Below are 24,798 nucleotides of genomic sequence, written 5' to 3'. Positions count from 1 at the left end.
TGGATGGCATATGTTTTTTTAAATCAGAAACTAGAGCTGATGTGGTCTATCCAATGCAATTTTCTGAATCAGCACCCCTAATTACCAAACTGAATCTAAAGTTAACCAAAACCTCATTCGTAACCCTTTTGGTACTAACGTTGGAGAGTGGTCCCTAGTCAAGTGGTCCTTTGTCAAAGTGGTCCCTGGTCAACCTGTCCCTGGTAAAAAAAAGGGCTGGGAACCACTGTTCTAGAGGTTGCAGAATTCTGGGAAATGTTGTTTGGGAAGGAGGACTTTCTCTAGCTGAGTATTCAAAAGGCCCCACTGTTATCTACATTTCCCAGAATTCTACAGGTGCCAGAAGAGCAGGGGCTGCCCATGTTAAGGCCCCAGTATGATAACGTGGTTACTCTACTTTGACTGTCATGGCTGCATCCTGTGGAATATTGGGATTTTAGTCTGATGAGGCACTAGAGCTCTCTGGCTGAGACTTCTAAGTAGCCCTACCTTAACCAGTAATCCCAGGATTTCATAAGATGGAAACATAGTGATTAAAGTGGAATCGTAGTGCTCTGTTGTGCGATCAGGCCCTGAACTGCAAATACCAGAAATCTTTACCGACCTCTGCACATGGCAATTGCCAACGAAAGGGAAGGCGCGCAGAGTGCCTCATGGTGCCCCGCGTGCCCTCCCTCCTTCCCCCATCACATGGTGGGGACAGGACATGGCACGTTGGCACCCTATCCCTGTCCCCATCTGATGGGAGAATGGGTGGCAATTCGCAGCAACATGCATTGCCTTGCATCCCTTTCCCACATCATATGGGGAAAGGGAGAGGAAAGTGCTGGTAGCTCTGTCAGAGCTACCCAAAAAACACTTTCCTCCCCATGGTGGAGGAGGAAGCACATTTTGATGCTTCACCTCCACTTTGGGAGGAATGTGATCGGGGCCTGTCATGCATCATCTGATGGCGCTCAGCAGTTCCTGTCCAAGCCCTGGCTTAAAGTGGCAAAATGAGGCTATTTTGTCCCATGTAAAGAGATATTAAGAAGAAACCTTAACAATCAAAGTGTAACAGGAGCCGAATCAACCTGGGCATGATTCATCCCCTTTTCTGTGCTGGTCAGTGCAAGTAAATAGTGATGGTGGCAGTGTCCCATCTGCACAGTGAATTGAACTGAATCACACAGAGTCCAGGCTGCCCTGAAGCCCCAAGATACTCACTGGAAGCCTCTGTGTGTCATAATGCATCCACAATGAGTCTAGGGTTTTGGCCCAGTGTAGAGAAAGTCTTGGACTGAATCCAGATATTGCATATGTGGAGTTTTATAAACAGAAACTTCCATTCATGCAAGCAGCTCTCATTTATTCCACAAATTCCTTGCATTTCCTGAATGTCTGCTGTTCTGAATTGTAAGATCTTACAGCATGGGAAGTTACTATGGGAAGATGGTGTAAGTGAATATTGCCACCACCTCTTCCTCCTCTCCCCCATTATTCTGAAGATAGCAACATCTTCTGAATCATATGCTTTCAGAGGAAGAGTTTCTCTAGATCAAGGCAATACTATTTTTGCTGAGTTGCAGCCTTCAGGCAAATATGACACAACACTACATTTGATGAAGTTTAATTTATTTGCTGAAATATGTTTAAACCACTCTTGCAAATACCAAGATGAGTAACCAAAATAGGGTATATTGGGTATATAGGATATATAAAACTATTTCCTGATCATGTAACCAAAAAAAAGGCAGGAAAATATAGTAAACAGACCTATCAATTATTCAATGAATTAAAATGCCTGGGCAAACAAACAGACTGGTGCCAAAAAAACCTGCAGTGTCAACATCAACCACACATCCTTAGGCAGGTGAATATAAGATACTCAGAAAAAATAGCATCCAGATACTGGGAGGGGCCTTTCTGTCTGTTATTAGTTCTTAAATGAACCAGATCCCCAAAGTGAGTTTTTCAATGAATAGGCAGCCAGTACAACCCCTTCAACATATAGTACTGTATGATTTTACCTACCTAAGTTGCAGCTCTGAACATCACATTCAGCTATAGCTATTAATGTTTCCATGTTATTTTTAGGTGCAGACTCACAAACAATGCATTATAGTAAACCAAAGTATAGTAAAGGTTCCAGTGAATGGTCCAGAAAGAGTTAAGACTGGAAAACTAGCTAAAGCTAGTAAAAGTAACCAAGGCATCCTACCCAACTTTAATATTTTATTTATTTACTTTTTTGTTTATTTACTGGTTTATTTTTACTTATTTAATGCATTTGTATGCTGCCTTTCTCTCACAGGTCATGAACAAAGCTGATAAAGAAGTGCCTCTATACGCTACATGACCTTATACATACATTTTCAAGTGCAAACAGCCTTGTAACAGTCCCCTCAGGAAAAGTATTTCCTTTTGTGCCAATTTCCTAACAATGCTATTAGAATTTCCTGTTATTTCATGCCAGTGCTTTCTCAGGCACCAAAAAGACTAGAGACAGCAGTTATCAGTTCACACAACCCAATTAACATGTTGGCAGGGAGGGTTGACAAAACCTGTACAACATTCAGCTAATCGTTATGTGACTGATTGACAAGGTGCACAGGTCAGAAATCTGCTTACATTTAATATACTATATCTCATCTCACTTTTTCCAAGTTTGTAGTGGCGTGGCAGTTGTAGTTTTAAAAAATGAATACACGCAGTACTGCTGAGTGTGGGTTGCTCTATCCATTTTCTCAACGTACCATCTGGATCATTCCACAATTGCAATTTGCATTTTGATACTGCATTATACTTCTACCAGGGAAAACATCATCATAAATTTGACCATCCATGCTTGGAATTATTCAAAATGTGCTGAGCTCTGTGTTAAACTTGCAAAGTGGTTTATGAAGAGTTGGGGTTTTATGTCTTATTAATATTACTTTTGCTTACTGCCAAGCAGTTACAATACAGGTCTAAAATTAAAGGTGTCCTTCAAATAAACAATTTCTGTTTCTTTTTCCCCTTCTGTAGGTGAAATGTGACCATTACTGGCCCTTTGACCAGGATTCCTTATATTATGGAGATTTAATAGTTCAGATGCTTTCTGAGTCGGTGCTGCCAGAATGGACAATACGAGAGTTTAAGATTTGCAGTGTAAGTAAATACTATTACTTTAGCAATCTTTCTTAATGATAAAGTCACAAGAGTAGAAGATATATTCCAATTTTGCTGTTTTGATTTCCAATCTTGCTTTGTAGGTTTGTTGTTGTTGTTTAAATATTGCTGTTCTGAGATAAGAAATTGAATGCCCAGGAAGACTGCATTGTGTGTGTATTCCCATTCCCAATGTCTGATTTATGTCCATTTATCCTCTGGCACAGAGGCTGGCCTGGAACATATCCACAAACTCCAGCACAATGACAATGGATTAAACAGAGACATTGGTTTCCTGGCATACTACATGCATTATAACACCCCATTCTCATGAAAGCTCTCTTGGCCAGTTCATGACATCCCTTTTTGGTTCCCAGCCAGCATCACATTATATTCTAAGAACTCTACTATTCATGTGGTTGTCGGCTCACCTTGGCTTTAGGCAACATCTTTCCTCCTGCTTTTGTTCTCCAAGGACCATTGTTAAAACTGAACTTGTCATGTCATCAGTACACCCACAGGTTTCGCATTTATGTTGTCATTCACAGATATAAAGATTTTTTTCCTAGGCATTTAACTCCAGGCATTTGATGAAGTAAACTGAAGTCTTCAAAAACATATGCTTCCAACTTTCTTGCAGTTAATCTCAAGCTTTCTACAAGATCCATTTGCATATTGGTAGAACTTGATTACTAAATGATGATTGGCTTCTGATAGGAAGAGGCTGTGATCCTATGCTTAAGAGTGAAGTGTACTGAACACAGTCAAATTTATACATGAGCAGACAAGACCCGATTTGTTCTGTAAAACTGTTTCTCACATTCTGTTCAGCGACATAAGATGATGTTTGCAAGCATGAAAAAGCATGTGGACATGTGAAAGCATGGAAGCATCTCACTTCCCAGTACAGTATATCTCTGAACATCCAGATCCAACGAATGGTGATGTGATGTGGTTAGTTTTACTGAGTGAACAGTGTAGACGTGGAAGAAAAATCTTTTATTGGAATACAACTCATAAAATCTTCCAGTGTGTTACTTTTATATACCCTGTACACAGTGCAATATGTCTGAGCACTACTTTCCAGATCGTTGACAACATTTTTATGTTTGCTGTTCTAAAAATTGTTTGCACATAACGATAACAAAGAAGACAAAGCAGTCAAGAACTGTTAATAGGCTAGACATCAATACTTGGGAAGGAAAGTGATGTGTCACTATCTCCTTCCTATGTCTAACTTTTCCCTACTATGTACCTCGTAGGAGGAGCAACTTGATTCTTCCAGACTTATTCGACAGTTCCATTATACTGTATGGCCAGACCATGGTGTGCCAGAAACCACCCAGTCCCTTATCCAGTTTGTAAGGACTGTACGAGATTATATCAACCGAACACCTCAAGCTGGACCAACTATAGTACACTGCAGGTAAGACACCACTTTCATTGAAGAATGAGGATAACTGAATGGTGTTTTCATGCACCATTCAGCCAATGTGACTTTAGATCAGTGGTTCTCAACTTGGGGTCCCCCAGTGTTTTTGGCCTTCAATTCCCAGAAAACCTAACAGCTGGTAAACTGGCTGGGATTTCTGGAAGTTGTAGGCCATAAACATCTGGGGACCCCAGGTTGAGAACCACTGCTTTAGATAATCAATAAGGTTTTTCCATCCTAAAACACAGACAGCAGTTATTTGAGAAATTATCAAAGAAGTGGGTTGGGAGATATCCTTGGTCCTCCCCCACGTCTGAATAATATGGATTCTATTCAGAAATGAAATGCAAAAGAAGAATGAATACAAAATGTAACTCAATTTGAGCTACCTGCATATAACAATAGCAATGGGGAAAAGATTAAATAAAACAGTTTGTGTTTCATCTTTCAGTGCTGGAGTTGGTAGAACAGGGACATTCATTGCACTGGATCGAATTCTCCAGCAATTGGACTTGAAGGACTCTGTGGATATTTATGGAGCAGTGCACGATCTGAGGCTTCACAGGGTTCACATGGTTCAAACAGAGGTAAACTGTAGATACAGAATATATTTATTATATCAGAATATCTTTATCTTTTTAAAATGTTAATTGGTTTATTCAATATAGTTTAAAAATCAGTCTGTAGAGCTGCTCCTTTGGATCTTGTGCCATAACCTCTCAGCTTCCTTGTCTCTCCATTCTTTTCCTTTATCTCAGTGTTTTTCAACCTGAGGGTCCCCAAATATTTTGGCCCTCAACTCCCAGACATCTTAACAGCTGGTAAACTGGCTGGAATTTCCAGGAGTTGTAGGCCATAATAGGTTGAGAACCACTACTTTACTGTTTTTACCTTTTGCTCCTGATGTCCTCCCTTGAGACTCTTCATTGACAACCTTGCCTCCCAAGTCATTTCCTCATTCAAGTTCTCACCCACCCCCGCTCTTCCCTTTCTATCAGTAGCACCATCTTATTTGTATATATTTCTTAGCTGTCTTTACAACCAAAAAGTCTTCCCAGTATGGCTTGCAATATAAGACATAAGAAGCCTAAGAGAATTGTATAGATCTCTTTGCTTTAGCCCAGGGGACAACCTGTAGGGAACTGGTGGATTATATGTCTGCCTGCCAAATATGATCATCCAAAATGACCCAGGATGTTGGGAACCTAAAATGCAAGTGACCAGAAGTTCATTACTGACTTCAAAGAAAACCACTCCTAGGTGAGACGATGTGGGTAGTTGTCCCTTATTTTAAAAAGAATCACCATTTATGGAGGCTTACCATAGTGAAAAGTCTCATTTGTTTGGGCTTGTAGCATCAGCAGAGGTCTAGAGACCATTTCAACATCTTTATTAACGACTTAGACGAAGGGTTAGAAGGCACGATCATCAAGTTTGCAGACGACACAAAACTGGGAGGGATAGCTAACACTCCAGAAGACAGGAGCAGAATTCAAAACGATCTTGACAGACTAGAGAGATGGGCCAAAACTAACAAAATGAAGTTCAACAGGGACAAATGCAAGATACTTCACTTCGGCAGAAAAAATGGAAATCAAAGATACAGAATGGGGGACGCCTGGCTTGACAGCAGTGTGTGCGAAAAAGACCTTGGAGTCCTCGTGGACAACAAGTTAAACATGAGCCAACAATGTGATGCGGCTGCTAAAAAAGCCAATGGGATTCTGGCCTGCATCAATAGGGGAATAGCGTCTAGATCCAGGGAAGTTATGCTCCCCCTCTATTCTGCCTTGGTCAGACCACACCTGGAATACTGTGTCCAATTTTGGGCACCACAGTTGAAGGGAGATGTTGACAAGCTGGAAAGCGTCCAGAGGAGGGCGACTAAAATGATTAAGGGTCTGGAGAACAAGCCCTATGAGGAGCGGCTTAAAGAGCTGGGCATGTTTAGCCTGCAGAAGAGAAGGCTGAGAGGAGACATGATAGCCATGTACAAATACGTGAAGGGAAGTCATAGGGAAGAGGGAGCAAGCTTGTTTTCTGCTGCCCTGCAGACTAGGACACGGAACAATGGCTTCAAACTACAGGAAAGGAGATTCCACCTGAACATCAGGAAGAACTTCCTCACTGTGAGAGCTGTTCGACAGTGGAACTCTCTCCCCGGGGCCGTGGTGGAGGCTTCTTCCTTGGAGGCTTTTAAGCAGAGGCTGGATGGCCATCTGTCGGGGGTGCTTTGAATGCGATTTCCTGCTTCTTAGCAGGGGGTTGGACTAGATGGCCCATGTGGTCTCTTCCAACTCTACTATTCTATGATTCTATGATTCTATGATTAAAAGAGGCATGTCACAGCTAGTCACAAATTGAATAATTCCCACCCCTGCTCTAGACACCAGGGGAAGTTTTCCTTAGCCTCACACTGTACCACAGACTAAACTGCAAAATATCCTGATGTATTTGAGACTGTTGCAAATTTTGTTCTTGAGATTAGTAACTTTTAAGTATGTTTTCATTTTTATCTGTGACTTCCTCTTGTATATTAAGGGGAGGTGTATATATACACACACACACTCATTCATTCATTACTAAATCCAGAATCTCTACTTTTCCCAGTTTCCTACCTCCTCTTTGCTTCAGGCACCTTGCTTCTGGACTCCCTGACTCACAGGCTCTGCTCCACCCCCCACCCCCATTTCCTAGTCTTAAACTCATTCCTTTTTGTCTTCATGCACCTCATACATCACCTACGAAAAGTGCTGAGCCATCATATAACATTTTTGAATTTCCAGATCTTCCTGGCCAAGGCAAAGGATTGCTTGTGCAGTAGTGAATTACCTATACAACCTTTCATATTTCATGAAGCTAGAATCACTTATACTTCACACATCTGACAAAGTGCATTGTAGTCAGTAAGAACCCATGCTATAATAAAACTGTTTGTCTTAAAGGTATCACACATCTCTTGGTTATTTTGATTCAAACAGCCTAACATGACTTCATTGAAAATCACTTAGCTCTGAGTATTAGTCCTTTACCTTTTCTTGATTCTTTTTTCTGTGTATACCTTCAGCATTGCAGAAATGAATGCTTAATCACCAAACTTCCCAAAAATAAAAAGAATGGTAAATAACTATTAGATAGCTCTGCTCAAGAAAAGCGGTTTTTTTGACCATTTTGAGACAGTTGAGCAATTTTCACTAGCAATGGCCAAATGCCTGTTTCACTATCAATCTATATGGACAGTAATTTAAAATTGAAAATAATTGAGACAAATAACTTGAGATTTGCCCCCAGGGGTGAAATAAGGTTGATATTTCAGAGCATTAGGTTTAGTGAGTTAAGATAATGGTTCAAAAGATGAGACAAGTATTCTGTTGCTTTAAAAACCTTCAGATAAAAAGGCAGATAAAGAAGACTGTACAGCCGAGGATGTAGACATTTATCTGTAAGCTTATTACACAGAAGCCTCAAGGTCAGAGAAATACTCTGTTTATTTATCAAATAGATCATGCTATAATGCATTAATGATGGCATTGAGAAAGGAGATCAGTCTTCCCAACCTGTTGTTCAACAGTGAGTAACAAAATAAGGTGGATATATTTTTATGTTTACATTTTAAATTGTAAACTCTAAGTGAAGTGAGGCTTATAATGGGATTTCGCCAGTTAGACTACAGTAGAGGCCAATGTACAAAACACTGTATCTTTTTATACAATCTTCAGTATAGGTTGCTGCCTGAGACCTGCATCCATTGTTAGTTTTAACTAGAGCAGAATCATTGAGTCAAGGGAAATTAATCTAAGTGTTGACTCACCATCAAGCAACTGATACAACTATTCTAGTTGGGAATTTTTTTTAATTATTGTGTCAGAAGCTAATGTCGCTTTTGGTGTGAGGGAATCGGCCGTCTTCAAAGATGATGCCCATGGGATGCCTGGATGTGTTACCATCCTGCGGGGGGCTTCTCTCATGTCCCCGCATGGGAAGCTAGAGCTGACAGATGGACGCTCACCCCGTCTTGCAGATTCGAATCGCCTACCTTCAGTGCTTTAATAAAATCTTAATAAGTATGTACCCCAGAAATGGAAGGGCAAGGAAGCTTAAATTCCCCCAAGCCCAGCCAGAGGGTTCTGATCCCACATCCCTGAAATTAACAGCAGCCATGGATTACGGCCATCAACACTTACATGCTGTTGAGACCCCTGAAATACTACCAGTCAAAAGTGTCCTCATTTATTTCCATACAAAGTCTTCTGTGTTTTCCCCATTCCTTGGTGTAATAATTTATGCTTCATTTATTGTATTTCATTTATTATTTTGTCGTTGTCTTCATGATATTAATTGCTTTAGTTGATGATAGTCATAATCTATTATTATTATTATTATTATTATTATTATTATTATACATTTGAGTTTTTGCTGTTTGTAAAATATATATGCAAGTATGCAAGATTCATTATGATGTATCTACCAGTTTTCAGCCCCTACCGCCACAACCTTAAAACAGTTCTTAGGGATTCCTTTTAATAAGAACACATCTACTTGGGTTTACATGTTATTTTTGCAACAATGTCACCATTCTGAATGTAGAAGACATTCAAAAGAGACTTACCATGCCTCCTTCTGTGCAGTACTAACAAGTGTCCGCTATGGTGGCACTACCATTGTCTCTGAGAGATCCTCCACTAGTGTTATTCCCCACCATCACCCCACTACTATTGCTGCCCAGGAGCCATTGGGCACCTTTAGTCTAGCTCCTCAGCAAAAGCCTGTCTGACATAGGAGACCCTACCAGCAGCAGAGCTTCATGCACACAATCCCACCACTGCAGAACAGTAGTGATATGGTGAGGAGGTCAAAATGCTGCAATATTTAACCTACGTTCCCTATCTATGCAATTAGTCAAACTTTAGGAAAGGCATTTCATCCTTTCAGCATAGCAGAAAGACTGAATAAACGATGGTGTCATAGGGAAGGTGATGTAGCTATTTGAAAAAGTCCACCAAGCCAAAAAAAGGACCTCAGGGTTTTAGATTTCCTATTCCTGCTTCCTACATTGGGGAAAGAGATGACATAGAAGACAACTAGTAGAAAGAATGTTTGCAGTTTAGTTTTTGAGTAAATTTCCTCCATGAGTGCTTCATTCTTTGGTTCAACCAATTTGGTTCTGCCTGGCTGCTGTGAACTTCTCTTTTTCCCTCAATCTTGTAAACTAGACTTAATGAGAAAATGATTATTCTAAAAATACTAGAGAATGTGGGTTTCTGTTGAATTTACCAGCCTATTGGCATGTAAAAAATAACAGAGTTCTGTTGGCACTTTAAAGACTAATAAATATAATATTGTATAAGCTTTTTATGAATAATCTGATGTGTTAAGCTTGAATGTATAAAAGTGCTATACGTAATGCTGTTGCTTTGGATGTAATGAAAAGTCATAACACTTTATGGTAGGGATTATAGGTTCAAGTTTAAACAGATAAAGATAAAAAGCCTCTTTTCTAATTGAAGGGCAATTTTTTCCATTAAAGCTATAAATATTATTATATGATGGCTTAGTCAATAGGCAAGTACCATTTTTGAATTCAAATATTACTCACGCATCATTGTTAATTGTATTAGCCAACAGGAATATATTCCCTTCACACAAGAAAAATATATAGTTTTTTAATGGATGTGTTATTGATTTGAATGTGATTTTATATGGTATAAGGGAGATACCTAATAATGCATATTTTTAAAGTTCTTTGATCACACTGAAAATCTAGCATTATGTGTGTTTGAACTGGAACATGCATTTATTATGACTGAAGTTAAACAGAAGGAAGACAAAGAACCTTGCACAGTCTTAGTGCCTGAATTGAGATGTGATGATTCATTCCTGTCAGTGGTTCAAGTGACTTTTCAGATTCAATGTGTACAGCCATGGGCACAGTTGTGCTATTCAGTCATGTAAACAATTAAGTTAAGCCAATCCATGGGGCAGTTAGGGTCCTCCTACGCCTACAAATGGAGGCCTGCAAGAGATTGTAGAGTGAAATAGACAATAATGGCTGCATATTGCTTCTAGAATTAGAGGTAATTTGTTGTTGCATATCAGCTGGGGAACACAAGCACTAGCGAATGGAAATTAATGTCTGGAACAACCATTCTGATCCATGAGATAAAGCACATGAGGAGGTGAGGGAAGTAGAGATGAACCTCTCATTCCCATGCCACGCTGAATTTAATCTATTCTGAATATGGAACCTTAAAAAGGTTGGATCTGATTGATATTTGAATGGGAGCCCATCAAGAAATACCAGGGATCAACTTCAGCTTGTGCTGCCACAAACTATGGGCATCTACTGCCACAATTAGCAATATGGAGCTAGATGGTCTGATTTATTTTATTTTAAGGCATTCCTCTGTTCTCAAATTTAGAGGAGAATTTGGTGGTTTAGAGGAGGATTTGGTGAAACATCATTGTCCTCCCTGGGAAATGCTCCAATTGTACATAAGTAAACTTTGGGAGAGGTATTTTAACTATTCAAAATAGGAAAATATTGAAGAAACAGTGGTCATCTGGGGATTTTTTTCATGGATCTCCATCAACCACTCCCACTAGACTGTTTAAGCTGTAAAGAAGCAGACTTGTGTGGGTGCCAGAGAGAATATATATGACAAATGATCCTCCTTTATTTTGACACACACTCTTCCTTCTTTCTAGTGCCAATATGTATACCTACATCAATGTGTGAGAGATGTTTTAAGAGCAAGAAAGCTACGCAGTGAACAGGAAAACCCATTGTTCCCAATATATGAAAATGTGAATCCGGAATATCACAGAGGTAAGACTGAATTTAATTGGCACTGGGAAATGGACAGCAGCCCCATTAACAGTTGTTGAGTTCAGAATTGCATGATATTCATTCTTCTTATGAACAATTTTCCAAATTTTGATTTATGCTAAACAAACTAGTGGTGTAAATACCAGTGATCCTAAGCTTTGGATAGTAATCCACCATTGATCTACCCCACACTATCTTTAACTACTTGGAAGGTGAACTGGCTGTGCAGGGAACAGATCGGAGACTATATAGTTGAATCAAACAGGAATTTATTAACTGACAAGAATTTTAGACTTTCTCTCCTCCTGAGTTTCGCTACAAAGTCTTTATGAGAAGAGGTAAAGTCTTTGCGAGATAGATGCAGTTCTGGCCGAATTGAAGCTTTTGAATCTTTATTTCTTCTTATTGTCTCTTTCTTGTATGGTGTTCAACTGTCTCTAAGATGGTCTCAATATTTAACTCTCACTGGACTTGAATACAGTTCCAACTGGTCTTGAATACAGTTCATACAGCTCCAGCTGGATGTGCTATTTTGTAGGCCTTCCAGCCCTCCTCTCTCTTCACCCTCCAATCACAAAAAAGGCTGACTCCTCCAAGAACCAGAAGTGCCTTGCCTGAGGTTCTGACCCTGAGGGGATCTTAAAGGGGCAGGGCAACGGAGGCTTCAAATGCCAAGAGGCTGTCTAGACTGACCCCTCAGAAACTGTACATAAAATATTTATTTCTCTAACTAAAAAGGGCTTAACTAGGGGTAAACAGCAAGGGTCCTAATGGGCATGATACCCACCATTTCATTTGTCTCTGTTCTTTTCCCTTCCTGTCTTTTTCTTTGTGTATGGTACTGTTCTCTTCATTTCCTTCCACAAACTTCAGGTTCATGGATTAACATGATAAGTGATGGCTATAGCCATCTGTCTCACTTTGTTTTCAATCTGTAGGAGTTCCTTGTCCCTCTCTAAATGATTATCTGATTCCTTTGATGTAACAATAAATTGCAATTTTTGCACGTATGTGCTCGTGCTGGGCTTATTGGCAGTGTATAAGTGGAATGAGAGGCTCCTTGCCAGATTCGGGAAGCTGCTGAGATCTGAAAATGAATGCCTGCATTCATGATCTTCACTCTTGTGCTTTGTTTTTTCTTCCTTTTTCCCATACTGAACCAACTCCTGTCAATGTATGTCCATGTTTGTATTTGTTTGTATGTATGTATCTTTATTATAGCTGAAGATCTCAGAGCAAGTTATAATTAAATTGATTGTAAAATAAATAACTATCATTTATTAAAATTAAAAACCTGTTCAATAGATTATTGATTAAAAACCAGACAATTTAAAAGCTATTAGAACAATTTTAAATACTATAATCATTGAGCGCAACTAAAACAACAGATGATCTGTGCAGTAACTTTGGCACAGTTGTAATGCCTAGCTTTTCATTGTAGTTCCACTGAAACAGGTGAAAGATTTCTATCACACTTCACTGTAATTACAATATATGGCAACATTTTGTGGAATTCTGGGATTTATAGTTTAGTGAGGCCCAAGAGCTCTCTGGTGGAGAATTCTAAACACCCCCCCCCCTAAACTGCAAATCCCAAGTTCCCGTATGAAGTTGCCACAGCATTTAAAGTGGAATATAGCACTATAATAGTATGGTATGATAGGGCCATAAGTCTCAGTATTTTGAAAAAATTCCCATGGATGGTTCATTACTCTCCTCAGGTTTGATCTCATTGTAATTTGAAATGTTTTCCAACGTAAAGGACACCCTAGCCATTATTAAGCATTGAATATTTCACTGGAGCTCAATTACAGTCTTCTTGTTTTTCCTTTTTATGTTTTTCTTCCAATGCCTTGCTGCCTTCTGAGGTTGTAAGCTTTCTGGAGGAAGGAAATTATATTGTGCTAATAAAATATTTGGCATATTTACTATACCCAGCTAATGATGCTGGTAGGGATTACTTTTCCATTTTTCTTTGCTGGACATCTTGCCCCAATGAAAGAAGGCAAAGTGAGATGCTTTATACAAAGTCCTCCCGCTTATTTTACACATTATATAAACTTTCGGGGGATGTGTATATCCTCCAAGATTTCACAGATGAAAACATGAGCAGCAACAGAATGTAATCCAAAGATTTAGCCAAGAAACAAGAGGTCACAAATTATTAAGGAGGAAGCATATATAAAATGGCTATTTTAAAAAGAAAATCCCCAGAATTTATGTACCGAGTTTAGAAAAGCATTAAAACCCACAAATCAATTAATAGAATGCTCCGAGTATGTGCCAATGTGTGCACATCATGAGTAAGCAATACATATAATATTATATAATACATTATTCTAAAATCATTACGCCTTTATTACAGCTTTCTCTCAAACCTATTCTATGAACTCTGCCCAAGGCACATTATAGGACAGATCAAATGCTAACTTTTCCATATCATAACATGTAAAGTCACCTTGAGCCAGTCATAATCTTTCAGCCTAACCAACTTCACAGAGTCGTTACTGGATTTTAAATGGGGTGGGAAAAATCATATGCCATATTTTTAACTCTAAAAGTAGTTAAAGAAGATGTAGATGATAAAAATGATTGTCATAAAGAAATAGGTGTTTTCCAATAACCTTTTAGAATAGCTCAGCCTACAACCTTGTATAGATTTTCTGAGAAATAAGTCCTATCAAAACCGCTGGACCTTACTGTGTATATTGATCTCAAAAAACAGTGATTTCTCCACAGGTCAGTGTAAATACTGTACAACTCTTATTTCGGCAGGCTTTTGATCCCCGCTATTGCTGTTTTTAAATTGATTAGATTTAAAAGAAGATTTTTTAAAAAAAGATATTTTAAAGATGTTTTTAAATTGTTAGATTTTAGCCTTTCTTGTAAGCCGCCCCGAGCCCTAGGGGAGTGGCGGCATATAAGTTTAAATAAGAAATAAATAAATAAATAAATTTTCTCTTTATGACCTTATCACCCATGCTAGCAAGCATGGTGAAACAGCAGGCGTGATGGGTGACTCTGTCGCCTTGCTCGATGCCTCATTACACGGGGGAAGCATCGTCCAAACCAGGCAGAAGGTTCCCGTGTTTGGAGGGAAGCATCCAAAGACACTTCCACCCCAATTGGGTGTGGAGCATTTGCCAGAAGTCACACAATGTCGTGTGATGGCAAGCATGGGGCTCCATCCTTGAAGCAGGCTGGAAACATCCTAGGACACTTGATTTGTTCAATGAGATGAGGTCCTTAATAGAATAGGCAAGAGCTTAGTCTTTCCCAGGATAACTAAAAGAAGCAGTGTTTCCATCATAATGGTGTCTGGCCTTTTTGAATGCCAAGACAAGAAAATGGTTCCCCTCAAAAGAGTGCTGAGAAAGTAGAAAAGTTTGATGCTTCCTTTAGGTTCTCCCAGGATGGACTAAGCTCTCTCCTTTCTCCACTCTACTCAGAAAGAGAGATGGTCCTTTTTTGATAAGAGCTAATACTGTACCTTAACGTTTATTTTAAAAAAGGAACCATCCTCTTCTCTGAGTAGAACAGTGAAAGACCTATTTTAATGCTTAGGCTCCGAAGAAAGCTAGAGATTTCCATTGTCTGCACAATGACCCTCAACTTATCCACAAAGTCATATGAAAAACCAAAGTTTTGACCTCCAAACTTCCCTCCAATTTAGATACAAGGTGGATGATGTTTCTAGCCCACTCCCACCAGTGAGTAAGGCTGCAATGAGAAATTGGGACAGGAGTATAATACTAGTGAATGCAGAACATTTAAGGATCAATTTGGGGTCCATAACTACAAAACAGAAAGCCAGCCAATATTCTTATATACACCTACCTGATGATATGTCCTACTGAACTCAGTATTTCTTCCTTTTCAGTAGACATGTTTAGATTGCGCTGTCTGTAAACATATAGCTCTGACCATGTCTACCATTAATGGTCCTTGCAGAACTGTTGTGCATTAGCTGCTCTGTGATCAGCAGAAAAACAGTATGTAACACTTCTGCTTCACGGTACAGGCATCTACATAATAGAAAAAGCTTGCTTTGCTGATTTTTTGCTTTTTGTGTAGCTATTAAAGATACTGCCATCTTGTCAGGGGAAAAGAATGAATATTCTGCCAGTCATTCTAAGATACAGTTGACTCTTGTACCAATCCTGTTTATATCATTATTATACTTTTGTAAAAAATATAAGCACTGGAATTGGAAAGATAAAAATAAACCACTCTGTGTGTTTTCTAACTGCAGTTTCCTTTTTATTCCAGATGCTGTTTATTCAAGACACTAAAGCACTAATAGATTCCTGCCGTTTTTGCAGTCATATCAGCTAGCTGTTGTTTAGCTAATTTTTAAAAAATATTTTATGCACTACAAGAGTGCCAGACGTGTTTGAAGCTGTGTATAATTTATTGGTCTGGTGACATTTTAAAGTATATAATTTAAATATAATAGATATTGTTGTATATAACTGTATTTTGATACTATGTAAATATGTATTTTATCTATAATGTTTATAATTAAGCTTCAGATAGTAATATTTTTCCATGTTAAATTTATTTTAATGAATCCTTCTCTATAAACTATTTTATGCTGGAAAACTAGTAAGATTTCTTTTTTTAACCTATGCTCCAGAACACATTTAATGACCTTTCACACTCTGAGCTGAGCTTACCCTGTATGTATGAAAAAGATGTGACCTAAACATTTCAGATCTGATGTGTCTGTGTGTGTGAGAAAATGTTTCTGAACATTTTGTTTTTAAAAAAATAGAACTTGGGAAGTCCATTTTAATTACAACTTCCCAAATCCATCAGCCAGCAAAATTGGCTAGCATGGGGATTCTGATAGTTGCATTCTAAAAAGGTTGTCTTTTCCTACCTATTTTTAATAAGCTCAATACTCATTGATGAATAAATATAATACTAGTACCTTTATAAATTTCAAACCTATGCAGATAACATGCAGCCCCTTTTCCCAATACCACAGAAGCTCACAAATGTGGATGGTGGAAGTTGCTATGCTGCTTAAACTTAAGCAGTGCTGGGGAAACTGTAGCCCCCAACACTTTCTTCCCTCCCAAGTTCCATGTGTTCCACACATATTTTTACACTGGGAGGGGAGAAATCACCTGAAATCACTCAGATCTGCAAAACAACATCATAGTGGTCTCACATATAATATCCAAGAAATAGTAAAAAGGTAAAGGTTTCCCTTGACATTAAGTTTAGTCATGTCTGACTTGCGGGGGGGGGGGGGGGGGATGAGGGTCTCATCTCCATTTCTAAGCCGAAGAGCCGACATTGTCCTTAGACATCTCCTAGGTTATGTGGCCAGCATGGCTACATGAAGCTTCCTGCAGAAGCGGTATCTATTGATCTCACATTTGCATGTTTTCGAACTGCTAGATTGGCAGAAGCTGGGCCTAATAGCAGGAGCTCACCCTGCTCCCTGGATTTGAACCGCCAACCTTTTAGTCAGCAAGTTCTGCAGCTCAGCAGTTTAACCCACTGCATCACCAGGGGGCCCCCAAGAAATAGTATTTGTGGCTAAAAAGTTACTTGTCTCTAACTCTGTGCCCATCACTCTGCACAAAATTCATTTAAAGGGCGACACTGTGTGATGAGCCAGATTGCTGAGCTTTACAGCTAAGCAGGTGTTTTAATGAGCCACTTTTGTGAAGACGCTGCAATGTTTGGTCAAGAGGGACAGATGTGGCACAATAGAAAATTCTGTTAAATGAAAGATCTTTACTTAAAAGAACACCATAGTGAGACTGAACTGTATACAGAAGTGACACTGACCTCACTTTTTGACTATAAAATACATCAGTAGCCTGGTTTTAAAAGGGCAGGCAGTGAATAAGCAATGGCTCTAAGTCTAGATGTAAAACCTAATGTATATACAAGGCCTATTTAAAAGATGCTGAAGACAAGCCAAAATTTTTGGTGACAAATTATCTCATTAAAACGTCCAGGACTTCCTTGCCCCATTAAAGATACAACAGTGATTGCCTATTCTATCTAAAGTAAAAGGAAGAGTTGCAAAGAAGGTGGATTGTAGCATATTTTCATGGTTTAATGACTTAAAATATTTTCAGCATTGTTTTTCATTGAAGACTGTGTTCTATTTCCAAAGGACAGGAATGGTAAGGGGTGTGTAAGTGAGTGTGTGGATAAATTGAGTTTATTAATATTTCTGTATTATAATGTTTCTTGACATTGTTGACATTTTTGTTGTTTGTTTATTTCAGTTTATGGCAACCTTCTCAATAGTTTTCTACAGTTTTGCAAATCAGGACTAGGTCTTCCTTGATTGATTCCACACATGTAAGATAATATTCTTCATTTCCTACTACCTTCTTCCTTTTAGAGAACCAGAATATTGTAGTCATTTGGGTTAGATTATGACTCTGGAGAGCAGGGTCTAACCCCTTTCACCCAGCCATGGAAACCCACTGGGTGCCCTTGGGCAATGAGCAAGGTTTACTCTCTCAGACTCAGAGGAAGGCAAAGGTAAATCTCCTTTGAATAAATCTTGCCAAGAAAAACTCATAACAAATTCACCTTAGTGTCACCATACGTCAGAAAAATGTGAAGGCACACAACTACAAGGAACAACAATCACTGATATTTCTTTTAAAAATTAAAAAGTATAAAATGCAGAATGGTATTTGCACTATTCTCATTCCACACCCCCTCCACCTCTGAGCAAATCTTGACAAGGAAGCCCTGTGATACTGTCACTGTAGAGGCAACATAAGCTGGGAAAGCACACAGCAACAACAATCTGCCTTTTAATGGGCTATAAAAATGAAAGTGGTTCAAACATTGATATGTTATTGTTCAATTCCATATGTGCTGCAGCATACATGATGAAATGTTGATCAGGGTAATTTTGTAATAACAGCTCTTTTCAGCATGTGATAAGACCTTTTCAGTGTGTGATGAGAACCCTATTTTTCCTCCATATCCTTCCAGTCATATATGGAAAATGTGATCATGGCATACTTTTTACATTTTCAATCAGCAACATGGGTTGCTGCTATCTTAATAGACACTAAATAATAGCTTGGAATTGCACACCTCTAGCCTTAAATAAGCTCTTCAGAATTTGGAAATACTGAATAGAAGCACAGAATATCCCTTTGAGAGTGCCAGTCTCCTAGATCTCCCTTGTTGCACACGAAAGCCTGCATTCTCAGACATAAGTTCTTGAGATACTTAAAGCTTGCAGGATTTATTGTTCAGTAGTTGCACTTTTTCTCAAAGCTAAAGTATATCCACCTTCCCAAAAATACTATAGAAAACATGGACCAGGATCTCCATGGATCAAAAATTGATCTGCTACAAATACTTTGACTCCTGCCTTCATGGTCAGGAAGTGTGGTGGCTGTTAACACATTAGCAAAGCAGGTACATTCTGTATCTGTCTAACTCAGTTGGAACCAGGCTTACATGATCAGAAAATGAAGGTTTATATTTAGAATATACTGTCTATTCTTGGAGAAAGGAACTGGGAACCAGTATAAACCTCTTGTCACCAAGGAGACTGATGGAGCAGATGCTACTTCTTTTTCAGGGTTTGATGTGCCAGGTGTTTTGAAAGCTCAGATCATGCATACTTCCTAGACTTGAATTTTACCCCACGGAAAGCTCAAATCACTTGTTCTTCCTAAGCTTCCATAGCTGTGCTAACATTCTTGTTCAGTCACCTTTTTCTAATTGTACATAAATATTTCTGACAGATTGATCCCTCGTGTTTATTGAATTATGGACTGAACAATATTCTCTGCATCATGTCGATGGAACCTTTAGTCAATATATTCTGTGGTTGATGCAGATGTCTGGCTTCTAAGGTGGGAGGAAGGGTCAGAGGATCAAAAATAGCTATGTTAATGGAATATCATTGTCATAGTTAAGTCCAAAAATGCAGGGTCAAAGACCTCCATGTTTACCCATGAGGAGGAAGTAATTTTAACAATGAAAGCCTTGAGGGCGATGGATTTGCAGTTCATCAACAAACTTGTTTTCTGGCATCATAGCAAATGAGATTCATTACCAATAATACAATTACAATGTAGAGAGCAACTCTGGAGAACTATCAAATGCACTATATAAATCATCCCTGATATCTATTATAGTGTCATCTTTCTGCTGAGGAAATGTATCCTGTTCAGTAATATATGATGTGAGAGCAAGCATTGTGGGCTGTACATCTTATCAATAAGATACTTCATCATTCCCAAACAATACAAATGACGCTTGTTTTCTCATGCTCCTGCTTGCTTGCTTTTTCTTTTTATCCTTTGTGTGTACAGATAGGACTGCATTGTTCCATGGCTGCCAACAGCTATTTTAACAATTTCCATGTGATACATGTATTTGTAATTACTTTACAAATGCATTCCTTTTCATTTCAATGAAACAATAAACAAACCCCTGTATAATTTAGAGATACTGAATATCTGGGTTGCTAACGCATACACCCTCGTGTCTGCTGAGCAGATGTGCAAGTCATGGAGTAGAGATAGAAAATGTAAGGACAGACTGCATTTGGAATCGTTTGGCACAAAGCAGATAGCATTATCATTAAGTATCTCATGTTCAGCAGCAGGCTTCCAGGAGTAATTGATATAGTTAAAAAGGAGAGAAGGTGATAGAAAAATGCATCACAATCCACCAAATGTGGGCTCACGAAGGACAACAAAGGCATTGCTTCCCCATCATGAACCAAGGATTTGCTAATGCTCCAGTAAAGTACTACCTTAAACAGAAAAAGAACAGAGTTGAACCAGCACATGTGTTGAGTTCTTCCTTGCAAAGCAGAACACTGGATCATGTAACTAGCTCTTTAATCAAAGTGCAGATACAATTTCTTCTTAAGGGGAAACACTGGCCTCTGAACAAAGCATAGATTCTAGACATGAAATCAATTCCAAGCCACTTAATTGGGGATGATATTTGAAAGTGTCAGGTAAGCAGACAGTCATACCAGGAAACTGGTCTCTATCAAGAAATAAGCTCTTGGTAGAATCATAGAGAAGCTCCCGGTGGTGCAGTAGGTTAAACGACTGAGCTGTTGAACTTGCTGATAGAAAGGTTTGTGGTTCGAATCTGGAGAGCAGAGTGAGCTCCCACTGGTAGCTCCAGCTTCTGCCAACCTAGCAGTTTGAAAACATGTAACTGTGAGTAGATCAATAGGTATCACTCCAGCGGGAAGGTAATGGCGCTCCATGCAGCCATGCCGGCCACATGACCTTGGAGGTGTCTACGGACAACGCCGGCTCTTCAGCTTAGAAATGGAGATGAGCACTAACCCCAGAGTCGGACACGACTAGACTTAATATCAGGGGGAAACCTTTACCTTTACCTAGAATCACAGAAGTGGAATGCTCAGAGTGAAGTCATGTGAACAAGGGCCTTTTCACACTAGCAGGATGTTCCATAGGATGCTACCACTGGCATGGATTTGTAATTTGATGATATACTAGTTCTCTCTGGCTGAGAATTTTATTCCTTAAAACTAAAGTCCATGTTTCGGTAGGCCAATGATTCTCAACCTGTGGATCCCCAGATGTTTTGGCTTTCAACTCCCAGAAATACTAACAGCTGGTAAACTGGCTGGGATTTCTGGGAGTTGTAGGCCAAAACACGTCTGAGAACCACTGTATGTAGACTGTATTGTGTGGCAGGGCTAAATATAGCTGAACATAGCACTGCAATTTTGTAGTGTGAAGTGGTCCAAACATGCATTCCTCCTCTTCAAGACTAATGGCAGCATCAGTAGGAGAGAACTAATAGTTCAATTTGTGGAAGGCCAGAGAAAGTCTCAAGGGGAAACTACTAGGTGGCAGCAGTAATGAGAGGTGACACCATTGCGGATCACTTATTGACAATGACAGTGACACTTGAGGTAACTCTCGTTAGTAGTGTCTGAAGAAAGGCATTGGTAAATTACTTCTTAATGCTTTGTTCTGCAAAAACGTTAGGAAGAGACTATCCAAAATGAAGCTGGAAATAATGCTAGAAGATAAGACACCCTCCCTCAGGCTAGAAGATATTCAGTTAGCTATTGAGGAAAAGTACATGGCAACTGCACACATTGCTATGTCTAATAATGCAGTTGGAGTGAGGGTGAAAGGAGGTTCAGCTGCTAATATGCTCAAAATGTGAAAGAAAGGCCAGAAGCTTCACCATGCATAATTTAATAAATGAAGGCACAGCCCTGAGTTTGCAAGAGCACAGTGAGGTTGTGTCATGGTCCTCATTATATAATTTTATGTATACAATCCAATCACCATATTCACAGGACTGGTATCTGTGCCCTATTTCATTTAGCCCAATCCAACAAAATATGTAATGTTTAGGCGTCTTCTGTATCATCCAGTATGACTCTGTGGTATTCATGGGCTGGAAGTGCTTCATTTCAATAAGATTTGCTATTAACCACTGTTTTGCATATCCATGTGGAGTCCAGAATTGTGATAGTGGCCCTTTTTCTTATTTTCACAACCTCATTTGCTGGTGGGAGAGGATTGGAAATGCTATCATCCATGAACCATGATGGCTAGCTGAACAGACCTCTTTTAGCAGATGTGGCTAATGTCTGTTAAGGTGGGCTTGGGTGGGCATTTCAATAGTCTTACAATAAGAAGAATCATGCTGTATGGAGCAGTTACTGCAAGGCAAAATGTGAGCCTATTTCTTTAAGTACATTTTACATTGACAACAGCTGATCCAATATACCAGAACATGTGCCACACACTGTTATGAATAACTCATGAATAAAACAATCACTTATTTAAAACAAGCTTTTGCATTCAACCTACTTGCTTTTGGGTATGGATTTTGTTGTCAAGCTGTTCAGACAAAAGGTCATCAGGAAGTTTGATTGGAGAGACTCTCAATGTGACAGAATCTGGAATTAATCAAATGCCCTTGTTTTACCTCTTCTACTACTCTATGTGCCCTTCCAGACAGGACCAAAAATGTGGGACTTTTACCAAACTATGCTTCAGGTAACAGAGAATTAATTCAGAACAAAGCAGGTAGCCTATTAGACCAGGGCCTTCCTGAAATGCCAAGATCGAATAGGGATGGGCCCTGTGGGGACTGATCCCCGGGTAGTCCTGGGGCTACAGAGGGGTCAGTCCCCACACCCATCTCGCTTCTTCGGGATTTCAAAAGCCCAGAGAAGTAAGGATGGCACCCATCCCCTTCCCAAAAGCCCCCCTAAAAGCCCTTAAAATAAGGGAAGACTTACCAGGCAGCCAAGAGGCCTCTCTGGCAGGCCTCCTGGCATGTTGAAATGATGAACCAAAAGACAGTGGGGCCCAAGTGCTCCACAATGCCCCCTCCCCTCATGTGCTTCATTTCTACATGATGGAGAGGCCTCATGGCTGCCTGGTAAGTTTCTCTTATTTTAACAGCTTTTCAGGGGAGGGGGGTTGGTGGCCCCATACTAGCACGGAAGTTACCTTGCTAGCATGGGGACACCAACAGAGGAAGCCCGGTTGTTTTTGTTAATGTGGGATTTTTGTATTGATAGTGTTTAAATGAAATTTGTATTGCATACTGATTGCATCATCCAGAGTGTACTATAGTCTGGAAAGAGTTAATTGCTAAGAAGCTGTGATGACCTTGATGTGTGGCTGGAGCTGGGGAGTATCCAGACACAAGTGTGTGTGCATTGCTGATTGTGTAAGTTGAGTGCTGTCTTCTGAGAGTGAGAGTCCTGTGTTCGTCCATTGTCTGCAAGTCTGTTTGTCTTGATTATTACTGCAGAAAGTAAAACTTTGTATATAGTTTTACTAACGTCTCTGGGTGTCTCTTCGTTCTGCGTTCCACTGACTCCATCCAACTACTGCTGCACTGCAAATTACTCTGACAGTTTTGGGCAGGGCATGGGGACTTTACCCCACTTCAGAGCGGATTTTTTTAACCCGCTCTGAAGCTAGTTTAAGCCCTGTTTGAAAGCACCCTCTGTGTCACCAATAAGCAAGTGCAACAAACCTGTCACTGTCACCCCAATCTCTTAAAAGGTGCAGCTTTAGAGACATGGCTAGCAAAGTAACCAGTCATTTCTTGCTCTCAGAAAGAAAACTTTTTTTAAAAAAAAAAAAAAACCTAAAATGTGATAGAAAAATGCAGAGAATTTGAGCTTATACTGGTGCCTCCAAAATGGTGGGCCTCAAGCAGTGACAGCACATTTGCTTTTATGGTTTCACAGAGCTGTGCCACCCTTTTGGTGCATCATTTGATCATTGCCAGGCTCAGTTGTCTAAAAAGCTATGAGGCAATTTCACCTCATGGTCCATATCCTCTGCCCTGCATCTTCCCTTTGTCTAGTTCTTATCAGTAGGAACTCTTCATCCCAAACCCACCATGTACAAGGCTAGTGGTGACGACAATGGGGCAGGGGAGGGTCTGGCGAGCCTCTAGTTTATCAAGGCCATCTGTGTCTAGCAGAGCAGGTTATAGGGTGCTAACATCACAGCTTAATTACTTTTTTACTTTTTAAGTTGTTTGTATATTTAAGGCAAGTAAAACAAAGTACAATTATGGACTAATTCTAAATGTTTTTAGCTTAGGACAGTGGTTCTCAACCTGTGGGTTCCGAGATGTTTTGGCCTTCAACTCCCAGAAATCTTAACAGCTGGTAAACTGGCTGGGATTTCTGGGAGTTGTAGGCCAAAACACCTGGGGACCCACAGGTTGAGAACCACTGGCTTAGGAGTAAACTTTACTTGTTTTAATAAGACTGACTTTCAAGTCAGTTTCTAGAGCCATCACTGAAGACAGAAAATAGCCATCCTAACTAATGGCCATGCATGGCCACAAAATCCTTGAATTAATCCCTTTAGCAAGCCATCCAGTTAGGCAGCTTTCATGATATCCCATGGCAATGAATTCCACTGTGTTGCAAAACTGAATTACCTTCCTACCCCGCTCCCAGCTATGGCACTTCAGCCATGCACAGATAGATATTCCTATTTATTACATCAATCATGTTGCTCCAGAACATCCACAACAATATGCATATGAGTTCAGGTACACCCCTATATTGCAGCACAGGGAAATAATTACTTACATGAGCAGTACCATAACATTTATCTGGAGTTTCATACTGCCCATGTTTGCCTCTGAAACAGGCATTTCAGACATTGTCCTCTTTTGTTGGGTCAAGGTGAATTTATACAGGAGATAACTTTCAAGATTAAAAACAAGCAGAACTAACTGATGAAGTTCTTCCAATTACTGAAGAACTCAAAACGGGAAATAGAAGTTGTTTCAATAATCATTCATCACTCAAGCAAAATAAGGAGCTGGTAAATTAATTCTATTCCTGAACAACACACGATCGGTTTTCTGGACGGGGTGTAAACTTCAAACCACTGGAGTCACTGTA

The 24,798-nt window shown here is 39.6% G+C and overlaps 1 protein-coding gene and 1 long non-coding RNA gene across 3 annotated transcripts in view; one reads left to right on the top strand and one right to left on the bottom strand.

Moving 5' to 3' along the window:
* ptprb (protein tyrosine phosphatase receptor type B) overlaps positions 1–15,989 on the top strand; it is a 96,106-nt gene extending 80,117 nt beyond the window's left edge. For both annotated transcript variants that reach the window (XM_008110945.3, XM_008110946.3), the window contains 5 exons: positions 3,007–3,129; positions 4,392–4,555; positions 5,013–5,148; positions 11,267–11,387; positions 15,657–15,989. In XM_008110945.3, coding sequence (XP_008109152.2) covers positions 3,007–3,129; positions 4,392–4,555; positions 5,013–5,148; positions 11,267–11,387; positions 15,657–15,679 — 567 coding nt within the window. In that variant the 3' untranslated portion in view covers positions 15,680–15,989. The remainder of the gene's footprint in view (positions 1–3,006; positions 3,130–4,391; positions 4,556–5,012; positions 5,149–11,266; positions 11,388–15,656) is intronic.
* Positions 4,110–22,816, bottom strand: LOC134299532 (uncharacterized). The gene is made up of 3 exons (XR_010006751.1): positions 22,654–22,816; positions 22,220–22,308; positions 4,110–5,153 (listed from the first exon to the last, which is right to left on the bottom strand). It is a non-coding gene; the product is annotated as an uncharacterized LOC134299532 (long non-coding RNA).
* Positions 22,817–24,798: the final 1,982 nt, after the last annotated feature.

Source organism: Anolis carolinensis, chromosome 5, assembly GCF_035594765.1.
Source record: "Anolis carolinensis isolate JA03-04 chromosome 5, rAnoCar3.1.pri, whole genome shotgun sequence".
Classification (NCBI taxonomy): domain Eukaryota; kingdom Metazoa; phylum Chordata; class Lepidosauria; order Squamata; family Dactyloidae; genus Anolis; species Anolis carolinensis.
Note: the sequence above shows the minus strand (reverse complement) of the source record. Positions and strands in the feature narration are given on the sequence as shown.